Here is a 21,300-nt window from a genome sequence, read left to right on the forward strand (position 1 = left end):
AATAAGGAACACTTTTGAAGATATTTGATGACTTCATCAGGTAGAATGGATTAACAATTAGAAGGAGGTTATTTTACTTAGGACTGTTAACTAAGGAAAGCCTATTTCAACATGTGCTGTGGCTTAACTGAACCTGAGTTTATAGCAGGTGTGTGCCCGAGAGAAGCAGCCGTCACACTGGAGCTAATCTCTGGGAGCCGAAAGTGCTCTCAGACTCAGAGCTGCTTTCTTATGGGTAGCCATCCCAGACTGAGACTCCTGAAGCTTTGTTGCACGTGAGTCAACTGCACACATGAAGAGACGTGGCTTTAGGGGGATTTAGAAAGAAGAATGAAAGAGAAGAGGGAGGGGTAACAAACAGTTGGAACGGAAAGGATTTACTCTGGGAGTCCTGCTAGAGATTACAATGAAATCCTTTGCAAATTGCTAAATGTCTTGCTTATTGGGGTGCAAAAGCATCCAGAATTGCTCTTTACCATATTCCTCATAACTCCTGTTTCCATTCTCAAGCTCAGAGGGAGATTATAGAAGGTTGTGATAAAAAGTGGAGAGTGGAGAGGAATGGACCAGCTTGCTACAGGGTGGAGAAAAGCAGGGAGAATGAAGTGATAAAGAGGTTAAGGGTCAAAGAATAAAATATGAGAAAAAATGTTGGAAGAAAGGAGCATGCCCTCTTCCCCTTTCCTCCACACTGCTGGCTGGAATGTAGATGTAATCCCTGGAACTCAAGTAGCCATGTTGGACTATGAGGCAGAAGAACATGTTGATATCGTGGAGCAACAGGAGAGAAGGAACTCAATTCTTGATGACTGGGGAGCCCATACTATGCTATTTTGCTGACCTCCAGATTTCATTTTCATAAGAGCTAAATTAAAAATCTTCCATCTGGCTTAATCTACTATTCTTCAGGAATTGCTCTTCCTCACAATTAAGCTAATTCTGCTGAGAACTGAGGAATAACATGCACATAACTTGGGGAAAGGAGCACGGTGGCCTAAAGGCACATGAGAGAGCCAGGGGCTAGTGTTGGGGTTTCTTCTGAGAGCAAAGCATGTTAAGGGGAGACGGAGAGAGGAGTAGAGCACCAGGCCAGAGGAAGAGGGTGTAATTAGGGCCAGAGAAACAGCATCTATAGCAGTCACGAGAATGGGATCCGACAGGCCTGGATTTTAGTCCCAGCTATGTTACTTACTAGCCCTGTGACCTCAAAAACATTGATGTTACTTCTCTGAGCCTCAGTTTTCTCATATATACTTTGGGGATAAAATAGTTCTTGCTTTTTGGATTTTTATGAGGAATCAATGAGAAAATGCACATATAAAGTGCCTGCATAGTGCCTGGCACAGAGTAAGTGCTGCCTGTTATTATTTGAAAGAGAAGGCAGGAAGCCCCAAGGACTCATTTCATCTAGTGCTTTTGATTTTGAAGGTCTCCTGACAAGCACGTTCCTAGGACCTAGTACCGCTAAGTCCCTGTGGGAACATATAAGGTTAAAATCTAAGTTGATGGAAGAAGGGCTCATCACTAATTAAACTAATTAACAATTCATCATAGCAGCCTGTGGGGTTATACTGTCATGGGTATCTCCACTCACAAGAAAAATAATGGCATCATTAGCAACAACCTGTCAGGAAAACAAGGCAAAAAGTTCTGAAGCAGCAGCCACCTGCTCGTTTTGTCGAATACTTCCTTTTCTTTCTCTGAAAAGAATAGCAGGTTGTGAGAAAGATGTTTTGCTTGTGACAGCTATGCAGGGCATGCGTGGACCTTTCTGTGCTCCTCTGAAAAGTAATGATTCTAATAATAACAACAGTAACATTAATAATAATAGTGGATCGGTTATCTATTGCCACAATGATGCTACATAACAAACAATATGGTAACAAACAAAACCTCAGTGGCACACAATGATATAGATTTATGTGGCTCAGGAGTTTGTGGGGTTTAGTTGATTTGACTTGGTTGATCTCTGCTAGACTAGTTGGTGCTTCTGAGGTTAGCTGCAGGTTGACTTGAGTGCTCTGCTGATCTGGGTTTGATTTGCTCACCTGTGTGGGGTTGGCTAGTAGTACTGGCTGATCTAGAATGGCCTCAGCCAGGGTGACTGGGATCACTCACTCCACTTCGTAGTTTTGTTCTCCAGCAGGTCAGCGTCTGCCTGTTCTCAAGGCCCTAGCAGAGCAGCAAGAGCAAATACGTCCAAACATGCAGATCATCCTCTGCTTGGTCACATTCACTAAGGACCCACCAGCCAAGCCTGGAGCCAGTGTGGGAGGATACTACAAAGTCAAAAACAGGAAAGAGTAAGAAACTGGGGGCATTGAACAATTGCAACAATTGTTAGTAATACTATCAGATGTTGCATACATACAGTCTACATTAACACTGCTAAACTCTGTTCATATAGTATCTCATTTAATCTGCCTCTAACCCTATGCAGGAGGTACAATTACCATCCTGATTTTGTAGATGAGGAACAAGAGGCATAGGGAAGGCACAGATTTAGTATTTAGTAGAGCTAGGCTCAGACCTCACTTATCTAACTCCAGAGCCCATTCATTTAACTTCTATACCACACTGCTTCCATTCATGCCCATGTTATTTTCCTGGAGATTTTTTTAAAGGGATCTTTCTTTATAGATTCCTCTAGATCTGGTTGAAAATGAGGGGAAAGCATGTTGTAGAAATAATTTTTATAGTCTGATAGCTCCTTTGCTTTGAGTACACTTGGTACAGATTCAATTCTGTTCCTCGGTGGTGACTCGGTGGGTGCCCACTGTCCCCTCCCTCCAAGGCAGTGGGCAAGACTCAGGTGTTAGGAAGTGAAGAGATCCGAATGTTGTCATCCATGCTGTACCATCTTACATCTCTGGGTCCACCTCGTGTAATTATTCTCTTGGGACTTGAGTTATTCTCATGCCATTTCATCTAGCATATACTTTAAGTGGTTCTCTAAATACAGGAGGTTCTCAATTAATTCTATACTCTGACTTATTTTAAATTTTTGCATATTTGCCTAGTGCATCAGATATTGACATATAAAACTAGAAAACACCTTGCACCTTGTCCATGCACCAAGTTCTGTGTCCTCTTATTCTTCTTCGCTCATTCCTTAAGGAGCCATATCTTTTGGTTTTTTTGTGGGGTTTTTTTTGCTGAAAAAAAGAGAGAAGATGGTCATTTAAAGGCAGAGGAGGTATGTTGTGTGTGAGTGTGTGTGTGTGTGTGTGTGTGTGTGCGTATGTATGTATGTGTGATGCATGTAGCTTCTTCCCTTGATATAGTTAATCAATGAATAAAATTAATTTAGGAAATATTTAAGTATGGCACTTTCGCAAGTGTGGGAGGGACAACCCTTCAGTTTCCCTGTGAAAGTACCTCCCAGGAAGCCTTGATTAGGGGCTCTCTTTGGTTTTTGTCCGCCTTATGCATCTGAAAGCCTGGTCAACACAAACAGAATAAGCAGCCTTGTCCTAGGACCAGCCAACTTTGGTTGTTAATGCTGTGGCTTCTGGGACCCTGGCCCTGCTACTTAGACCTATAGTGTGACCTTGATCTTAATGCCTTTTCACCTCTTGGCTACCTGGACATCTGCTGATTCTCTCACCTCTACCCATCCTCATGTTTCATGGATTCCTTCTTCCTGCTTGTGTCCCATGTCCTGAGTCCAAGCATTCAGCCCAACCCTCTGCACTTCTTTCTTTTCTCTGAGGAAGGCTCTTGCATCAGCTCTGCTTATTCTTCAACTCAACACAGTGACTCAAAGTGCTATGGCCTTGTTTCGATCTCATTATTGCTCACCCTTACATCCTAACCTTTTACTCTACTCACACACACTCCCAGGGGACAGGATTCCTCTTCCAAATCTTTCCTTCCTCCTTTCCCACTCACTCCCCATAGATCCAGGACAAACCCTAGGACAATCAGTCTTCCCTTGTCGGGAACATGTGTTAGATATCAGAGTGAACCAAGCACTTTGCAGTCATCCCTTTATTTAATCCACACAACAACCTATGCAGAAAGTACTATTATTTTTTCCACTTTACGAAAGTGGAAATCAAGACACGGAGGTGAGGACATTTATCTAAGGTCACACTGGTAGTGAATGATGCCGCCAGGCTTCAGAACCGCATCTGATTAACTCCAGAGCCTGTGCCTTGATCCACTATGTTCTCTTCCAAATTTCTTCCTGAAGCCAAACCAAGCTGTTCTCCACTCTTTCTTGGATCAGTCTTGCTTTTCTTCAGTCCCTTCCCTTATCCCCCCTCCCCCCAGCCCATGCTGGTCCAAGTTCCTTAAGCAGAATTCACACTCATGCAATCTCTTTTCAAAATCCCTTTACCTTATCATTAGGCAGTATTTCAAAAATTCAAGTCACTTATATATCTTGCTGCCAGCTCTTCATTCATGGGTCTTTGAAAGGCAGACTGATAAAAGAGGCCAGCCAAGATTCTGGTTCTGAAAGTCTTACAGTCTGTTTTTGCTTGGCCTCACAGGTTTAAAAAGTTTTGGTTAAAGTTATGGCTGTTTACATAGCCTTTACAGATTATCCCTCAGATTCTTTTTTTTTTTTTAAACTGGAAAATTATTTATTTTTTAAATTTTTTATTCTTTTAACATCTTTATTGGAGTATAATTGAGTTACAATAGTGTATTAATTTCTGCTGTATAACAAAGTGAATCAGCTATACGTATACATATATCCCCATTTCTCCTCCCTCTTGCGCCTCCCTCCCACCCTCACTATCCCACCCCTCCAGGTGGTCACAAAGCACTGAGCTGATCTCCCTGTGCTATGCGGCTGCTTCCCACTAGCTATCTATTTTACATTTGGTAGTGTGTATATGTCAATGCTACTCTCTCACTTTGTCCCAGCTTACCATTCCCCCTCCCCATATCCTCAAGTCCATTCTCTACGTCTGTGTCTTTATTCCTGTCTTGCCCCTAGGTTCATCAGAACCTTTTTTTTTTTTTTTTAAGATTCCATATATATGTGTTAGCATACGGTATTTGTTTTTCTCTTTCTGACTTAACTTCACTCTGTATGACAGACTCTAGGTCCATCCCTCAGATTCTTGAAGAGACTTCAGTCATCTCTGAATCCTTTTTCTTTCACCTAAATCCTAATGGCTTGCCGGGTCCTGAGGATCACGTGGTAATGAATGAAATCGGGATTTGAGTTTAATAGGTGTTAAATAAAGGCGTTTCATTTCCCTGCTGGATAAGCCCCTCACCCAACCCTTTCAGTTCAAATGCCTGTGTGCTGGTCTGACCAGACAGACAAGAGCCATTCTGATGGCAGAGCTAGAGGGCTCAAGAGTTTTGCCGGTTTTCTTATCCGGCTGCCTGGGTTGGTACGGAGTGCAGGGCATGAGCTGGGGTTGGCTGGACTGCACTGGGCACAGCCGAGGAGGAGGTGGCCAGAGGCAAGTGGAAGGCAGTCGGAGGGAAGTACAGGCTCAGGTCATGGTGACCTCACTGCAGGGGCCACAGACGCTGCCACCCTCAGCAAGGCGGATCCCTCGCACACGGCCTCTAGTCCTGCTCAGTCCTGCAAACACTGACCCTGGCTCCTAGTTTGCTGTCCAGGCCCTGTCCTAGGTTGTAGGGACACAGGGCTGAATAAGAAAAGGTCCATGAACTTAAGTAGCTCATAGTGTGGGGCAGAGGGAAGACATAGCAAGAGAGAGGACTGTCTGGGGTGCTGCTTATGATTCTAGCTGAATACTGTGTGGGGTTTTCCTCACAAGTTGTATGGCGTGTGTTGAGCAGGTACATAGGAGGCTTGTGCACTGGGAAGTGAGAGCAGCCGTTCCAGTAAAACGCTCTTTCCTGTGGGCCAATGGAGATTTCTTTAGACACCTGATCTCCTGCCCTTCATTCCACTGTGACTCCATGTAGGTCCTGCTCCATTCTCGGGAGAACTCATGTCAGGCAGGAAGTCAGAGAACATTCTGGTTTTGGCCATGCTTTAACTAATTTTTCCAGCTTTACTGAAGTACAATGGACAAATAAAAATTGTATACACTTAGGGTGTACGTACAGTGTGATAATTTAGTATACACATACATTGCAAAATGATTTAAAAATCAGGTTAACACATCTGTCACCTCACATGTACCATTTTTTTAAGGGAGAGGGGGATGAGAATGCTTACCATCTACTCTCTGAGTAACTTCCAGTCTGTAATACGGTATTATTAATTGTAGCCAACATGCTGTACATTAGATCCCTAGAAATTATTCATCTTTTTTTGTATCCTTTGATCAACATCTTCCCGTTTCCCCCACCCCCAACCCCTGGCAACCACTGTTCTACTCTCTGGTTCTATGAATTAAACTTTTTTAGATTCCGTATATAAATTGAGATCATACAGTATTTATCTTTCTCTGTCTGACTTCTTTCACTTAGCATAATGTCTTCCAGCTTCACCCATCCATGTTGTTGTGAACGGGAGAGTTTTCTTCTTCCTCATGGCTGAATTTATGTGTATATATATATACATATATATATATATACACACACATTTTCTTTCTCTCTTTCTTTCTCTTTGTTTCTTTCTTTCTTTCTTTGTTTCTTTCTTTGTTTCTTTCTTTCTTTCTTCCTTCCTTCCTTCCTTCCTTTCCTTTCCTCCTTCCTTTCTTTCTTTTTCTTTCTTTCTTTCTTTCTTTCTTTCTTTCTTTCTTTCTTTCTTTCTGTCTTCCTTCCTTCCTTCCTTCCCTTCTTTCCTTTCTTTCTTTCTTTCTCTCTTTATTTCTCCTTCCTTCCTTCCTTCCTTTCTTGCTTTCTTTCATTTTTTCTTTCTCATATTTTCTTTTGTCCATTCATCCATCAATGGACACTTAGGTTGTTTCCATATCTTGCCTATTGTGGATAGTGCTGCAATGAACATGGAAGCGCAGGTACCTTTTGAGATACTCATTTCATTTCCTTTGGATATATACCCAGAAGTGGGATTGCTGGATCATATGATCAGTCTATTTTTAATTTTTTGAGGAACCTCCATACTATTTTCCATAATTGCAGTACCAATTTATATTCCTACTAACAATGTACAAAGTTCCCTTTTCTCCACATCCTCACCAACACTAGTTATCTCTTGTCTTTTTGATAAAAGCCATCCTAACAGGTATGAGGTTATCTCATTGTGGTTTTGATTTGCATTTGCCAGATAATTAGTGATGTTGAGCAGCTTTTCATATGCCTGTTGGTCACTTTATATCTTCTTTGGAAAAATGTCTATTCAGGCCCTTTACTAAATTTTTGAGTGTTTTTATTTTTGTGCAATTATTGAGTTGTGTGTGTTCCTTGTATATTTTAGATATTAACCCCTTGTCAGATATATAGTTTGCAAATATTTTCTCTAATTCTGTAGGTTGTCTTCATTTTGTTGATTGTTTCCTTCCCTCTGTGTGGCCATGAGGGAAGGACTGGACTTCTTTCAGACCTTTCTTTCAGGTCTGGACTCGGCTGAGCCGGCTGAGTCTCCTCCTAACGCTGGGAGGAGAATAAGGAACAGGTAGCCTTTTGCTATTCAAATAACATTATTTTTTCAATGTATCTTTGTGAGCTGTGGGTACTGTTTCAACCTCTGTATGTCCTTTCTGGTCTTAGTCTGCTGGGAAGGGCTCCAGGCTCTTCAACAGGAAGATGAGGAAAGGGAGGGACCATTTGTTTCTTTCTAAGAATTTCTTCTCCCTACCAATCAAAATTCCTCATAGTTCCTCAACTGAGCTTGTCATTTTTTGTTTTTGTTTTTTCCCCCCCAGACATCTGGGGCACCATCCTAGATTGCCTTCCAGGGTCACTGGGAAGAGAGACATAAACATGGGTAAACTATAGGACTTAGCAATATGTGCTATCTTGGAGGCTTGAATAAAGTGCTACTGGGGCATCTTGTACATGCCATTCTCTCTTGAAATGCCCTCCACTTGGAAAACTCCTAGTCTTCATTTAAGACCCTGTTCAAAAATTGCCCCTTCTGTGAAATTCCCTGGATTAGTGCTTGAAGAGTTAGTTGCTTTATCCTTGGGGCCTGGTAGCACTTCATTCAGACTTCCGAGATAGCACATTCAGCCGTGTCTTACAATGTATTCATGTTCTGGACTTTTCCTCTAACAAGTCTGTGAAGCAATCTAGGGCAGTGCTTGTATGTTACTGTCAGTGTATCCCCAGAATCTAATATGATGGATGGCAACTAGAAGGTGCTCAACTTATGTTTCCTGGAAGATTAGGTAAGGCCGTCATGACTTAACTGCTTCTTCACTGGACCTAGTTCAGAGGGCAAGATAAGGCCAAAGTATTGAGTTAAAATGAGGCTCTTAACCATATAGCCAGGTAAATTGACCTACTCAATTCAGGCCAAGGAAAGTGAGAACTCAAACCCTCCCCCAGTAGAGTATATGTGTAGCATTATGTGGAAAACACTTTTCCAGTGATAACCAGCATCTCTACTAGGGCTTCTGAGATCTTACAGCTTTAGTCCAAGAGCTGCTCAGAGCCGTGATGGCCATGGCCTCTGTAACAAACATTTTCCAGTGATAATTTGAGGCATATCATATGACATTGGTAGCTAAGGACCAGAATCTATGATTTGAGTTTTGAGATTCATAATCCCAGACATTGTTTTCTATTAATTTGTTATTTATTTATTTATATATTCATCCTGTTTCTGATTATTTATTTAAACACTAACATTCTAATTCAATTGGGTTATGTCCTCCAATAATACTTTTTAATTTATTTTTCTTTCTATTTCAGAACTGAGGTAACATTGATTTATAACAGTATGTAAGTCTCATGTTTACAACATTATATTTCTACTTCTCTGTACCCTACAATGTGCTTACCAAAATGTATTTTCCATCCATCACCATACAATTGATTCCCTTTACTCATTTCACCCTCCTCCCAGCCCCTTCCCCTCTGGTAACCACTACTCTGTTCTCTGTACCTATGTGCTTATTTTTCTTTGGTTTGGTTTGTTGTTTCATTTTGTTTGTGTTTGTTTGTTTGTTTATTAGTTTTTTATATTCCACATGTGAAATATATGTGAGTGAAATCATATGGTGTCTTTATCTGTCTGACTTATTTCACTTAGCATAATACCCTCAGGGCCTCTATTTATTTATTTTCAAGTAGAGGGAGCTTAATGGAACTGAGTAAACTGCTACTTGAGCATGGAGAATCTCACTGGATGATATTTAGAAAGATGATCATTTGATAGAATGTGTGCTATACATCTTTGTGTGTATATACGATACACACAGTTCAAACCACTATTGAGGAGTATATACTTCAGCTTTATCACCAAATACCATAAAAATTGCAGTTAGAAACCTCCACATGACTTCCTCCCCTGTGGATCTTGGCAGTATGTCAAGTGCAAATACATATACAAGGTTCAATTAGATTTGTCTGCATAATATTTTGGCCTTGGTTTAGATGACTGGTTCTCAATGGGGGAAGTGCTGCCCCCTAGGGACATTTTGGAAAACAGTGAGAGTGGTTTTGGTGTCACAATGATTGGAGGTTATTTGTGGCATTCAGTGGGTGGGTGCCAGGGATGTTAGACATCCCTGTAGTACATGGATAGTCCCACTAGGTGAATCCTCTTGCATCCTGCTTGACTCTTGAATGCCTGGCCAAACATTCATGTAGCTGAAAAACCCATTTATAATGATCCAAGTCTAGGAGCTGATTCTATTTTAAATATAAATGCTGAACCACAAAAGTATTTTTTGTATACTTCAAATATACTCCCTAAGAATGCAACTTCTTTGTTTTTGAAGGAAGATTGTCTTTTGATTTGTTTGCAGATTTTACCAAGAGTTGCTTCCCATTTTGGAAAGTCATGCCATTGATGGCAATACTGCTTACAGTATTTGAGTCACGCATACACACACCTCTACTGGTCTGCGTTTGGAGCTATTGTAGTCATGCCGACTCTACGAATATATACTACTTTCCTTTGACAGCACTGAATTCAAAATGTCAGTATAGAGGAAATACCTGTAATGTTTGTTGAATATTTTCTTATTTCTCTTAAATCCAAACTTATTTATCAGAAGTAGGTTCAAGCATTTGATTGCTTCATTTTACTTGATCTTTTTTTTCTTTTTTTTTTTTACTTCATTCTTTTAATGTAGTTGTGTCAGAAATATTTATACGTTAAAATTCATTTTATTCAGTGTAAGTTATTTTCTTTTTTAATATTATAGACAGGACATTAACTTTTTTTGAAATTATGTAAGGTAGGTCATACTGTATTTGAATTTTCAGTACAAAATATTTGCTATCAAAATGGGACTTATGGGACCGACAGGATTGAGAACGACAGATTTAGATAAACAAAAGAGCAATTGGGACACAGGAAAGGCTTACCTTTTGAGTACAGTGAGAAGTGGCATCAAAATGGATCATTGGGAGTGATAGAAAGTTTAAAAGAAGAAACTTGTAGGGTAGAACAGTTGAAGGAGTTGGCTTCTCCAATAGTACTCATGTTTATCTAGCACTTACTCTGTGTCAGATACATTGTTGAGAAATGCTCCTTATTACGGCCTCTCACTGATGGCACAGGCGTGCTCTTATCCTCAGTGGTGACCCTGAATCTTGCCCCAGACCACATAGGCCATGGGGGCAGAGCCCAGATTAGAATTCATGTTTGTCATCCACAGAGCCTACCCTCTTAAATATACCACATTAGTAGAAAAGAAACTTGAACTCTTCTGCAGAAAAGAAACTTGAGCTTTTTTTGCCACCTACTGGAAAGGGTCTCTGTTGAATGAGTTGAAGGGCATCTGACAAGCTTACGGGCTCAGATAGCTTTGGTTTGTGTTCCTGCCTCCAGCTGTGGCTGTGATCTACGGAAAAGCTGTGCTGGGCTGGGGTTTAAGAAGCGTACATTTCCTTTCCCATACACAGGCCTGCTCCCTTTCCTGAACACATCTGGGGGGGCATGTCCATTTTGAAATATTTACACATGTACCACATTTCAGCAATTAAATGACATGAATACTACTCAGTATTTAGAATCTAGGGTAAAACTTCGAGTTCTATATCAGAGCTGACCTTAACACAGGAAGTATATATTTTATGATGGTTAATAGACCATCAACTAATAGCTGTTATTAGTATGAAATGTTTGTATTAGTTATAATAAATAGACAACCCAACATTTATCCATCTTGCATGATACTTCCCAGATGGAGTTAATGAATTGGGGAAGTGACGGCTGGTTTTCCACTTACGGCTGGTTGGTTAAAAGTCCCTTAGATTTCAGTGGGGACATAATGGATCAGGGAGGCAAGAGCAGTGAGAAGAGAAGTCTTGGGGATGTGTGAAAGGTACCTTAGCATTGGCAGAGGTGCAGCCTGTATCTGGGTGCTGCTATCAGCAGGGCCACATTTCTTGGAGGCTTTGGACCTTCAACCTGGAGAGACTTAAGGAAGAGACCTAAAAAAACCTTTCCTGTACTCCAGAGAAACCACTGGGGCGTCCTGATCAGGAAAAGTCTGGTTTTGGTGTGCTGGGAGTCCGGTCATCATCAGTATGTATTTATGTCCTCCATGAAGAGGCAGTGTAGTAATGTGATTAAGAACAAGGGCTCTGGAGATAGGTAGTTCTTTTCAAGGTGGATAAGCTCAGATAAGTTGCTTGAACTCTCTATGCCTTAGTTTTCTCACCTAAAAAATGGGGATCACAGTGGAGCTATCTGATAGGTTAGTTGTTGGATTAAATGAGGTGATTTATGTACCTTGCTTCGTAGATTTACATGGACTAGTACATGTTACATTGAGCATGTAGTAGGTACTCAATAGATGTTAGCCACTACTATTCTTCATTCAAAAATGGGGTTAATAGAAGTACCCACTCACAGAACTGTTGTGAAGATTGAATCAACTAATCTATCTAAAGTGACCAGAACAGTGCCTGCCATATTGTAAGTAATAAGTATTAGTTATTATTATTATTAATATTGTTATTGTTACCACTGTGGGGGGATAGCAAACTTGAAGAGTCTAACACAGTATCAAATTTAAAAATAGAGTCACAGTGACCTAAATGGGAAGGAAATCAAAAGAGAGTGGGTGTATGTATACATATAACTGATTCACTTTACTTTACAGCAGAAACTAACACAACACTGTAAAGCAACTATACTCCAATAAAAATTTTTTAAAAATTAAAAAAAAATAAAAATAGAGTCACAAATGTAGAGAAAAAATTTATGGTTACCAAGGGGGGAAGGGGAGATGGGATGAATTGGGAGATTGGGATTGACATATATACACTGCTATGTATAAAATAGATAACTAAGGAGAACCTACTATATAGCACGGGGAACTCTACACAGTGCTTTGTGGTGACCTAAATGGGAAGGAAATCTAAAAAATACTGGATATATGTATACATATAACTGATTCACTTTACTGCACAGCAGAAACTAACACAACATTGTAAAGCAACTATACTCCAATAAAAATTAATTTAAAAAAAGAAAAAAATAATTCCCATTTAAGTATTTTCATACTAATACCATGTGTTCTGATATTTGATTTTCTAAATACATGGCAATGGCTCATATGTATAAACATCTATATGTATTAGAGCTTGAAAACTCCCCACATGCTACCCCTGTTTTTGCCTATCATTGTTACAGTGGAGTTACATTTGAATATATGGCTTTCTTTAAGGACTAAAATAAATGTCTTGTGTGTCCATGGCTAATATACACTTGAGTCTCTGGGATATTTATGGGAAGTGGGCAATGGCTTTCTTTTTTTTTAATAACTGAGCAAATAAAATCTTAGAGTAAGTGTGGGGTTGAAAAATTAGAGAATGTTAAGTGTGACCTGGAAGGGAACTTAGAGTCTTCTATTCCAAGCTCTCATTTTACAGATGGCTCAGAGAAGTTCAACAACTTGTCCAAGGTCAGATGGCTATTGAATTGCAGAGCAGGGGCCTAATCGTTCACCAGTGCTCATCTGGGGATTACTTATTTGATTTGTTAGGATGCCCTGGGTTGATGGAGCTGGGACCAGAAGCCGGCTCTGCTCCATTCAGTCTGGTTCCATAGGGTCACCTCAGGGGGTAGGCAAGAAGCTCAGTGGAGAGTTTAGGCACAGAGTGGCCCCAACCCATGACCAAGTTGTGTCACGCTCTCCTTTGGTCTTTGGATACCTGCAGGATGTAGACAGAAGAGTCCTGTATTTGGAATCAAAAGACCCTGGCCCTACCCTTGGCTCTGTTTTTCTGCCCCAGGTTTACTGAGGTATAATTTACATAACAGTAACCTTTTTCAGTTCACAGTTCTTTGAGTTTTGAAAAATATATACAGTCATGCATTGTCACAACAATCAAGATAGAGATCAGTCCCATCACCCCAAAATCGCTTTGTGCTTTTTGTATTCAAGTTTCCCCTCCCCCCGACGCCCAACTTCTGGCAACCACTGATCTATTCTGTCTCTATAGTTTTGCCTTTTCTAGAATGTCATATAAATGGAATCATACCAGATGTAGCCTTTCAAGTCTGGCTTCTTCTTCCATTTAGCACAATGCATTTGAGATGTGTCCTGGCTGCATTCTTAGCGTCTGCAGGTCCTTCGGTAAGTTGCTTAACTTTTAGCCTCAGTGTCCTCATCTGTAAAATGGGCATAACACTTGCCTTGCATTTGTGTCCTTGTGGTTAGGAAGAAAGAATGCACACCAATGTGCATTGGGTCAAAGGAAAAGTAAGTATACAAGTGTAATTGTTATTCTTGTTATGAGGTTGCCTTTTGAAGAGGCTCCAGGTGCAAAGGCAATCCTAACTGAAGCAAAACCCCTGCAGAGCCTTTGTTCCTCTGATGAGCAGGGCAGGGTCTAGCATCACTGTTAACTCTTCCCCAGCCAAAACCTTCCACAAGCCAGTTCCAAGGATCGAAATATTGAGGAAAACATCCAGACAGGGACTATCACCAGGTGAAATAGCTCTCTGGCTTGTTGCCTCCAACAGGCAATTCTGGAGGGGTTGGGAAGGCTAACCTGTAGATGAATTACTCTGATCTGTTTGGATGAAGGAGCTTTGCAAAACACTACCACTAACATTGATAATAATTTATAATAGTAATAACATTGTGGAAAAAAATATGATTATCTAACATAAGGAGCACCAAACAGTTTGACAAAAAGATAGGGCCTCTCTTGGCTTAAAATGCATGGGGGACGAGGGGAGGACTTCCCTGGTGGTCCAGTGGTTAAGACTTTGCCTTCCAATGCAGGGGGTGCGGGTTCGATCCCTGGTCAGGGAGCTAAGATCCCACATGCCTCACAGCCAAAAAACCAGAACATGAAACAGAAGCAATATTGTAACAAATTCAATAAAGACTTTTAAAAAAATGGTCCACATCCCCCCCAAAAAAAAATCTTTAAAAAAAAAAAAGCACAGTGGGGGAGCATGGAATCCAGATTTGCATTTCCTTCTGTGTGTGATTCTGAGTTACAGAACACATATGACCAATATACATTCCCTGGGCAGTTTTGCCTGAATGTGGAACAGAAGGGCCAGTCTTCGATACTGCCCTCCCATCCAATTGGCACGTGGGTGGCACACAGCAAGACAGGTGCATACCAGAAGAGAGAAAAGCTGACTGGGATTCAGGAGCCCTGGGTGCCCTATCTGGCCATGCCGTTAATTGTGACTTCACGCTTGTTCCTCACCCATGGAAAAAGGGGCTGTGATAAGTCACCGCAAAGGGATCTCAAGTGACCCCCATGAATGATAGAGCAGCTGACCCCCAGCTCTGTGTACCAAAGCGGGGGGGCGGGGGGGGGCAGAAAGCAACAACCCTGAGCCTTTGAGTGAAATCCTTCAGAGCTCACTCTTTCCAGCACTAGCTGAATAAGATTCCAATAAACATATTGCTGAAATGTTTATTTCCGGGTGTCATTTTAGACTTCAAGTAGCTAAAACAGATCCGGCTCCTATATATAGATACTGCATTTGGTTGTGTTCTGGAAGGCTTCTATTACTATGCTCCCTGGCCGGCTCCCAGCTGAGCTTTTCCCTCAAGGGATCAGATTTTGGAATCAGAAAGTCAGAAAGGATCAGTGACCATATTCAGGGGTCTCTCTCCCTCCCTCTCTCCCCACTGTAGCTCTCTACTGCAGGTGGACGCCAGCGTGGACTGGCTTCTCCCTTTGCTCAAAGACTCCTAATAATAATGATGACAATGCTGATGGAAACTGACCAGCCCCACTATGGCAGCAAATACAAGCAAAACAGCCCTGACGTCCTGGGCTTAAAGGAAACATAGTATAATTTGGGTTGAAATGAAGTGCAGATTGTCACAAACAGCTTAATCTTTAGATAAGAGGACGCAGGGCTCTCTGAGGATAGAAGCAAAGAAAGGGACTATTAAGGGTGGGGTTTTATTTGGAGGGTGGGTAGGTGGGTTCTGAATTTTACTTCTGAATTCTCCAGGGGAAGATAGCTGGGAACACAAAGGTGCATGAAGGAAGGTGGAGGTGGGGATTGGAGGAAGAGATGTGGGCAGGGAAGGAGGAAGGGATAGGGGTTTACTTAAAGAAACAAGGTTGCACCCTGGCAATCTAATTTTTTTCAGTGTGTCCGATCACTAAGAGTGAATCCCTCCACTGTGTGCCCTTTGTTTTCTGTGTGTAAAACCAAACCTCTACCCCATTTTATAGTGTGTCCCTTCACCTGCCTCTCTGACTCCTTTATGTTTAACCATCATGGATCTAACTGCCTTCCTGGTCTCCATATTTTATGTGCCTCACCACCCCTTTCTCTTTTTCTCTTCCTCTCTGTCTCATTCTTCCCTCCTCTCTTCCCTGCTTTTCTTTTTCAGTCCTTTCTCCTCCCAGACTCTTGTCTTTTCCCTTCGTCCCCCTCCCCTCCCCCTTCCATTTCTCCCCTTTCCTCTTCCATCCCTCCCCTCCCCCCTCCCTCCTTCCCCCCTTTCCTTCTTTCCTCCCTCCTCCCCTCCTCCTCTTTTCCCCTCGCCCCCTTCTGTCCTTCTCCCCTTCTCTCCTCTCTCCACGTCCCCATCTCCCCATCCCCTCTCCCTCTCCCCTCTCTTCCCTCCTTCCCCTTTCCCTCCCTCTCCCTCTCGGTCCTTGTTTATCTGTAAGCTCCAATTTCTTGCCTTATAGATTTACCTGCAGAACAAGACACCGCTCCTCTTGCAAAAACTGTTTAAGAAATCCATATCCTCTCCCTTCATTCCTTGGGCATTTCAGAAATGATATTCCTCCCCCAACTACCCCCGTCAAAATAAAATAAATTCAGCCAGCTCCTGCTGTGTGTCCTTAAATCCATTCCCTCTAGCTTCGCTGGTTTGAAAGCCTGTACCCTAGAAGGGGCCTCCTGCATTTGCTGGCAACCCTGCTCGAGTCTGATCGCCACAGATAGTGCTTTGGAGTGAAAAAAAGGGGGAAAAACCCTCTCGTTGGAGATTTCAAAACAGATTCTACCAGTTTTCAAATCTGTGCACTTGTGAAGTGGCAGGGTTTGGGGAAGAGGCGTAGGAGACTTGGGGTGTGGGTGTTTGTCATAAACAAATAAGCCACAGAATTTATACATATATATAAATGTGCGTTTCCTTTGGCATGTTTGGTGTCTTTCTCCCTGGCATCCAGGGTGGGTGGTGTGCAAGTCTGACTTCTCTCACACTTTGGCTGGGGTCTGGTGTGTGACCGTGTGCGATGGAATTGAGGAGGGGGTTGCTGGGTCTTTGATGATTCACTTGACAGATTATTTGAATCCAGCCCACCTTTCCGCACATGTCAAACAGATGGGATCATTGTTAAAGCCTTGGGAGAGCCGTGGCTGAGCGGTGGGTAAGGCAGGGAGGGGAAGAGAGGAGGGGGACCGAGGGGAGAGGGGGCACCTTCCAGTAGCTTTGTGTTTTCACAGGTTGGAACTGACAGGAGCCCTTCTTCCCCGTGGGGGGTATTTTGGGGGCATGGGGCTGATGAGGGGTGGGATGGAAAGGAGAGAGAGAGGTGGGGTGTTGGTGGGCAGGGTTATGATGTCACAGCCAAAGTTACAACAGGAGGAAAACACAGAAATGGTTCAACATTTTTTTTTAAACTTTGGACTGCCAAGAGCTGAAGGAGAGTGGTGAGCAAAGGAATGAAGGGGAGAAGAGAGAAACTAAACTGGAAGCTTGAGTTTTGTGTAGCTTCTTGAAACCTTATGAATGGATTACTAGCAGCTGAGAGCCAGGAGAGACCTATAGGGGATGCAAGATCATTCACATACTAAAAGGGGGAGAAAAGCACGGCGGAACTCTTCTTCCTTGCTGTGTTATCCCTCCTTCCTGAAATGAATGGTATGAAACCTTTTTCTGAGGGTCCTGGGGGTGGCATGAGGGAGGGGGGAGTTTACTTCTCCTCTTCTTACCTGGGTATCTTCCCTTCATTTAAACGAAGGTTCCTCTCCTTCCTTCCCTCCTTTCTTTCCTGGTTTCTCTCTCTCTGTCTCTGTCTATCTCCTTTGCTTTTCTGTCTTTCTCTGTAATCTCCCCCCTACCCCCTACCAAAGCCCCAATTTCTATTGAGCTGCTTCGGGGTGAGGGGGAGGGAAAAGGGCTGAGTCAGAAAAGTGAAGGGAGACAGGGAGATGATAAGAGGAAAAAGGACAGTCTAGGATTGAGGGATTTCTGTGTAGTGGTATCCACGTGCCTGAATTGATATCTTCTTTGGGGACTCGCTTTGAGGCTTCAGTGGATGCTGCTTAGGGAAACAGGGCATGCCAGGGATGGGGTGCTTAGGATACAACATTCTTAAAGCACGTAAGTCAGTTGTTAGCTAGAGGAGAGGAGTTTAGAAGACGATGAGGAGACCCAAGGCAAAAGAGGCAGTGTGATCTTACTCCAAAGTATGTGGGCTGCATGTTTTATATGTGGGAACACAAGCAGTGATTTTAGAACTGTGAGTGATTTTTCTTACTATTGAATGAAGGACCCAATATATTTCTCTACCTGTTTTGTACTCACCTGTGGTTAAACATCCTTACCTGTGTTGAGAATTCAGAATCATGCTGTGTGTGTGTGTGTGTGTGTGTGTGTGTGTGTGTATACATGCACTTGTGTTTAGGCGGTAGGACTCTTTGAGATAGCTTACATCTAGGCAAACATTATTATGGAGGTTAAAATCACATTATTTACTTCCACATTCTATCCATTCATTTCAAATCAATTTAAAAAATAGCTGCTTTGGACTAGCTATTTATTTTTGTAATTTACTTATTTTGAGCATCTCTTTTGTTTATTTGCTCATTCAGCATATGGTGACTTTTAGTAACTTCAGAGTGAGAAACTTGAGCGAGAATAAGAAGACCTGTATCGTACAAATCCATGGCATTTCCATTGAATGCTTCTTGCAGCAGGATAATTGATTTCTCCTTTCTCCCAATGTCTAATATAAAGTGAATTTTGCGTATTGTTCTTTTAAATAAGAAAAAATACAGGAGGTGTGCGGCAAAACAAAAGAAAGGTGCAAGTGGTCCCTAAAAGCCTGGTGTGGATTTATCACGCAATAAGCAAGTCTGTTCACAACACATGTGTGAGTCTGTGTGTGTGTGTGTGTGTGTGTGTGTGTGTGTGTGGAGAGAGAGAGAGAGAGAGAATACACACAGAAAAGAGTGCTCCAAAACAGTATTGATTGTTGGCTATTGATTGTGTAGGCTGCAGCTGCTGGAAGAGAAAGCAAGAAATGTTTACTGGGGAAACCAAGAGTGGCGTCTGTCCCCTGTGCCTCAGTGAGGTGGGGAGGTTTTCAGGAGGGAGGAGGGGACAGAGAGTAGGTGGAGAGATGCACCGAACTTATTAGCTTTGACATCATCATTGTCTTTAAATGAAACAAACAAGAAGATAATTACAGGCAGAGAGAAAGGGAGAGAAGGGGAGCAGGAGGGACCGGAGAGAACAGGTCCCCTGAAGGCTATGCTCTTCTTCTCGCTCTCTTTTCCATCTTCCCAGGGACCCACAAGACTCACAGAAGGTGAAGTCAAGGGCTCTCAGACTCATAAGGTTACTAGGACACCAGACTGGCACCCCAAAGGAGAACTTTACGGAGACTTACAACACAGCAACAAGTTAGAAGGGGATAAAACAAACAAACAAACAAAAAAAACCTTTAACACTCACCAACCCCAAGCACGGAGCTGAGGGAAACATTCTGACCTGCACAGGCAGACTGGAGGCTGGATGGAGAGCTGGCTGAGGAGGACATCTGGAGAGTGAAGGTTAAGTACCAGCTGGGATTTTTGTGCCCCCAGATTCTTTTTGGCTTTTTAGATAATAAGCATCAAATTCTGTGTGTCTGTATACCAGTGTTCCTAGCAGTTTATTGGAAGGTGGATGTATTTGAGGTTAAAGACTACAAAGAGAAGGTAACTCCTAGGGAAGGAAGAAGGAGAGAGTAAAGAAAATTAGAAGCTAAGATTCTTTGTAATGACTTCAGGTAGTGAGTGGTATGTTTGTGAGTGAGTGTGTATTTGAGAGGATTTGGCTTATGCTCAGGTGTCCCTCTTCTAGTATCAGCGAGGGGAGGGGCTATTGAAGAAAGAAAAAAAGAAAAAGAAAGAAACCTGAGCTCTCTGGAAGAAATTCATAGGAACCCAGAGAAACGAACTTCATTCTGCAAGGACTGAACTAGAGCAAGGAGAGAGAGAGGTCAAGGGAGAAGGGTGAGGGAAACACATACAGTGGGTGAGGTACAGAGGCCACCCTGGCCCAGCACCCAGTGCAGGTAGCCAGAAGAGGTTCTCTTTTGGGGCTGCTTGAAAAAGTTTGGTCCGTGAACAGAACAGTTTGCCCGGTGACTGTGAATCCACTGCTAGCTGTCTCTTTCTCTTCTCTCCATCACCCTGGTGTGGTACCCAGAAGTTGACTTCTGGTTCTGTATAAAGAGCCAGCGGAGGTATGATGTGCTTAAAGATTCTGAGCATAAGCCTGGTGATTCTGGCTGGGTGGGCGCTCAGTACCGTCAGCTGTGAGCTGGGCTGGACACGCAAGAGATCCTTGGCTCAAAGAGGACACCTGAGTCAGGTGCTGTTGGAAGGAGAACGCTGTTGGCTGGGGGCCGAGGTTAGAAGACGCAGAGCTGCTCCTCGGCGTCACCTCTTTGGGGTCTACCCCAGCAGACCTGGGAACTACCCGAGGCCCTACCCTGCGGCGGGTCAAGGAACGTACCATGCAGGGCGCAGTAAGCCAGACGCCGAGGGAATGGCTGTGAGCTCTGTTCCCCCACACCTGACTGGAAGTGCAGGAGTGACAAGTGAGGCTGAGCGGCCAGCTGCCCTGTGGGTAGGGGATGGTCCTACTGGGCAGTCGGAGCTACTGGGAGATGATGACACTTATCTTGGCGATCAAGGTTCCAAGGAGCCTCTACGTGAGGCTGGGACTCAAGAACACGGAGCCTTGGCTGCCACCAAGATCACCACCTTCCCACGCCAGAAGGAACCCGGACCAGAGACCCAAAGGAAGGGCCGGACCAAGACCAGGCGTCGTCGCCAGGTGGCGAAGGGGCAGGCAGGAGGTGTGCAGGGGGACCCCAATGTTGCTCCCCGGCACTTCCAACCTTGGTCTAAGCATCCCCTTATGCACGGGGTCAGAACCAGCTCTTCGGAGGGCAGCATCCAGAATGGTGGAGGGGACCCCGACTGGGAAGCAGAGACCTTTAGCCCCCAAGGAGGATTGCCTGTCTTGTACTTCTCTGGGAGGCGGGAGCAGCTGCTGCTACGTCCAGAAGTGCTGGCTGACATTCCCCGGGAGGCGTTCACAGTGGAAGCCTGGGTGAAACCGGAGGGAGGACAGAACAGCCCAGCCATCATTGCAGGTAATAACCCACTCCTGGGCTTTCCGTAGTCCGCGGGGGTAGGGTTGGCTTCCTTTTTTGACGAGGTTAGACTTTGGGGGCAAGGAGGGGAAAGGGACAGAGCAGGAGGGCCAGGGAGGGCTGGCTGAGCAGAGAGGGGGAAGGGCCTTTATTCATCTGCACAGCAGGATTCCAGACATCATCTACCTTAATGACTCTGTAACCACAAGAGCATTCGTCCCTTGTATTGATCTCATGTGGTTCTATACATTGTGCTGGCACTTAGGAGACCTCCAGCTCACTCTCTTATCCCTCTTCAAAGGGGAAGATCTCTGGTTCTTTGTCAGTGGGGAAGAGGTGTCACACTCCATTTCTCATAGTCCTGTATGAGATACCCAGGCAACTTTGAAACTACATGAAAGTGTAAAGACCTGGGCAGTGAGTCAAGCCTGGGCTGGGCTAGGCAGCGAGAGA

General features: G+C 43.3%; 1 protein-coding gene across 1 annotated transcript in view; it reads left to right on the top strand.

Moving 5' to 3' along the window:
• Positions 1 to 19,401: 19,401 nt before the first annotated feature.
• The window catches only part of PAPPA2 (pappalysin 2), a 320,327-nt gene continuing 318,428 nt past the window's right edge, over positions 19,402 to 21,300 (top strand). The window contains exon 1 of the mRNA XM_007165366.2: positions 19,402 to 20,847. Coding sequence (XP_007165428.1) covers positions 19,932 to 20,847 — 916 coding nt within the window. The 5' untranslated portion in view covers positions 19,402 to 19,931. The remainder of the gene's footprint in view (positions 20,848 to 21,300) is intronic.

This window comes from Balaenoptera acutorostrata, chromosome 1, assembly GCF_949987535.1.
Source record: "Balaenoptera acutorostrata chromosome 1, mBalAcu1.1, whole genome shotgun sequence".
In the NCBI taxonomy this organism is placed as follows: domain Eukaryota; kingdom Metazoa; phylum Chordata; class Mammalia; order Artiodactyla; family Balaenopteridae; genus Balaenoptera; species Balaenoptera acutorostrata.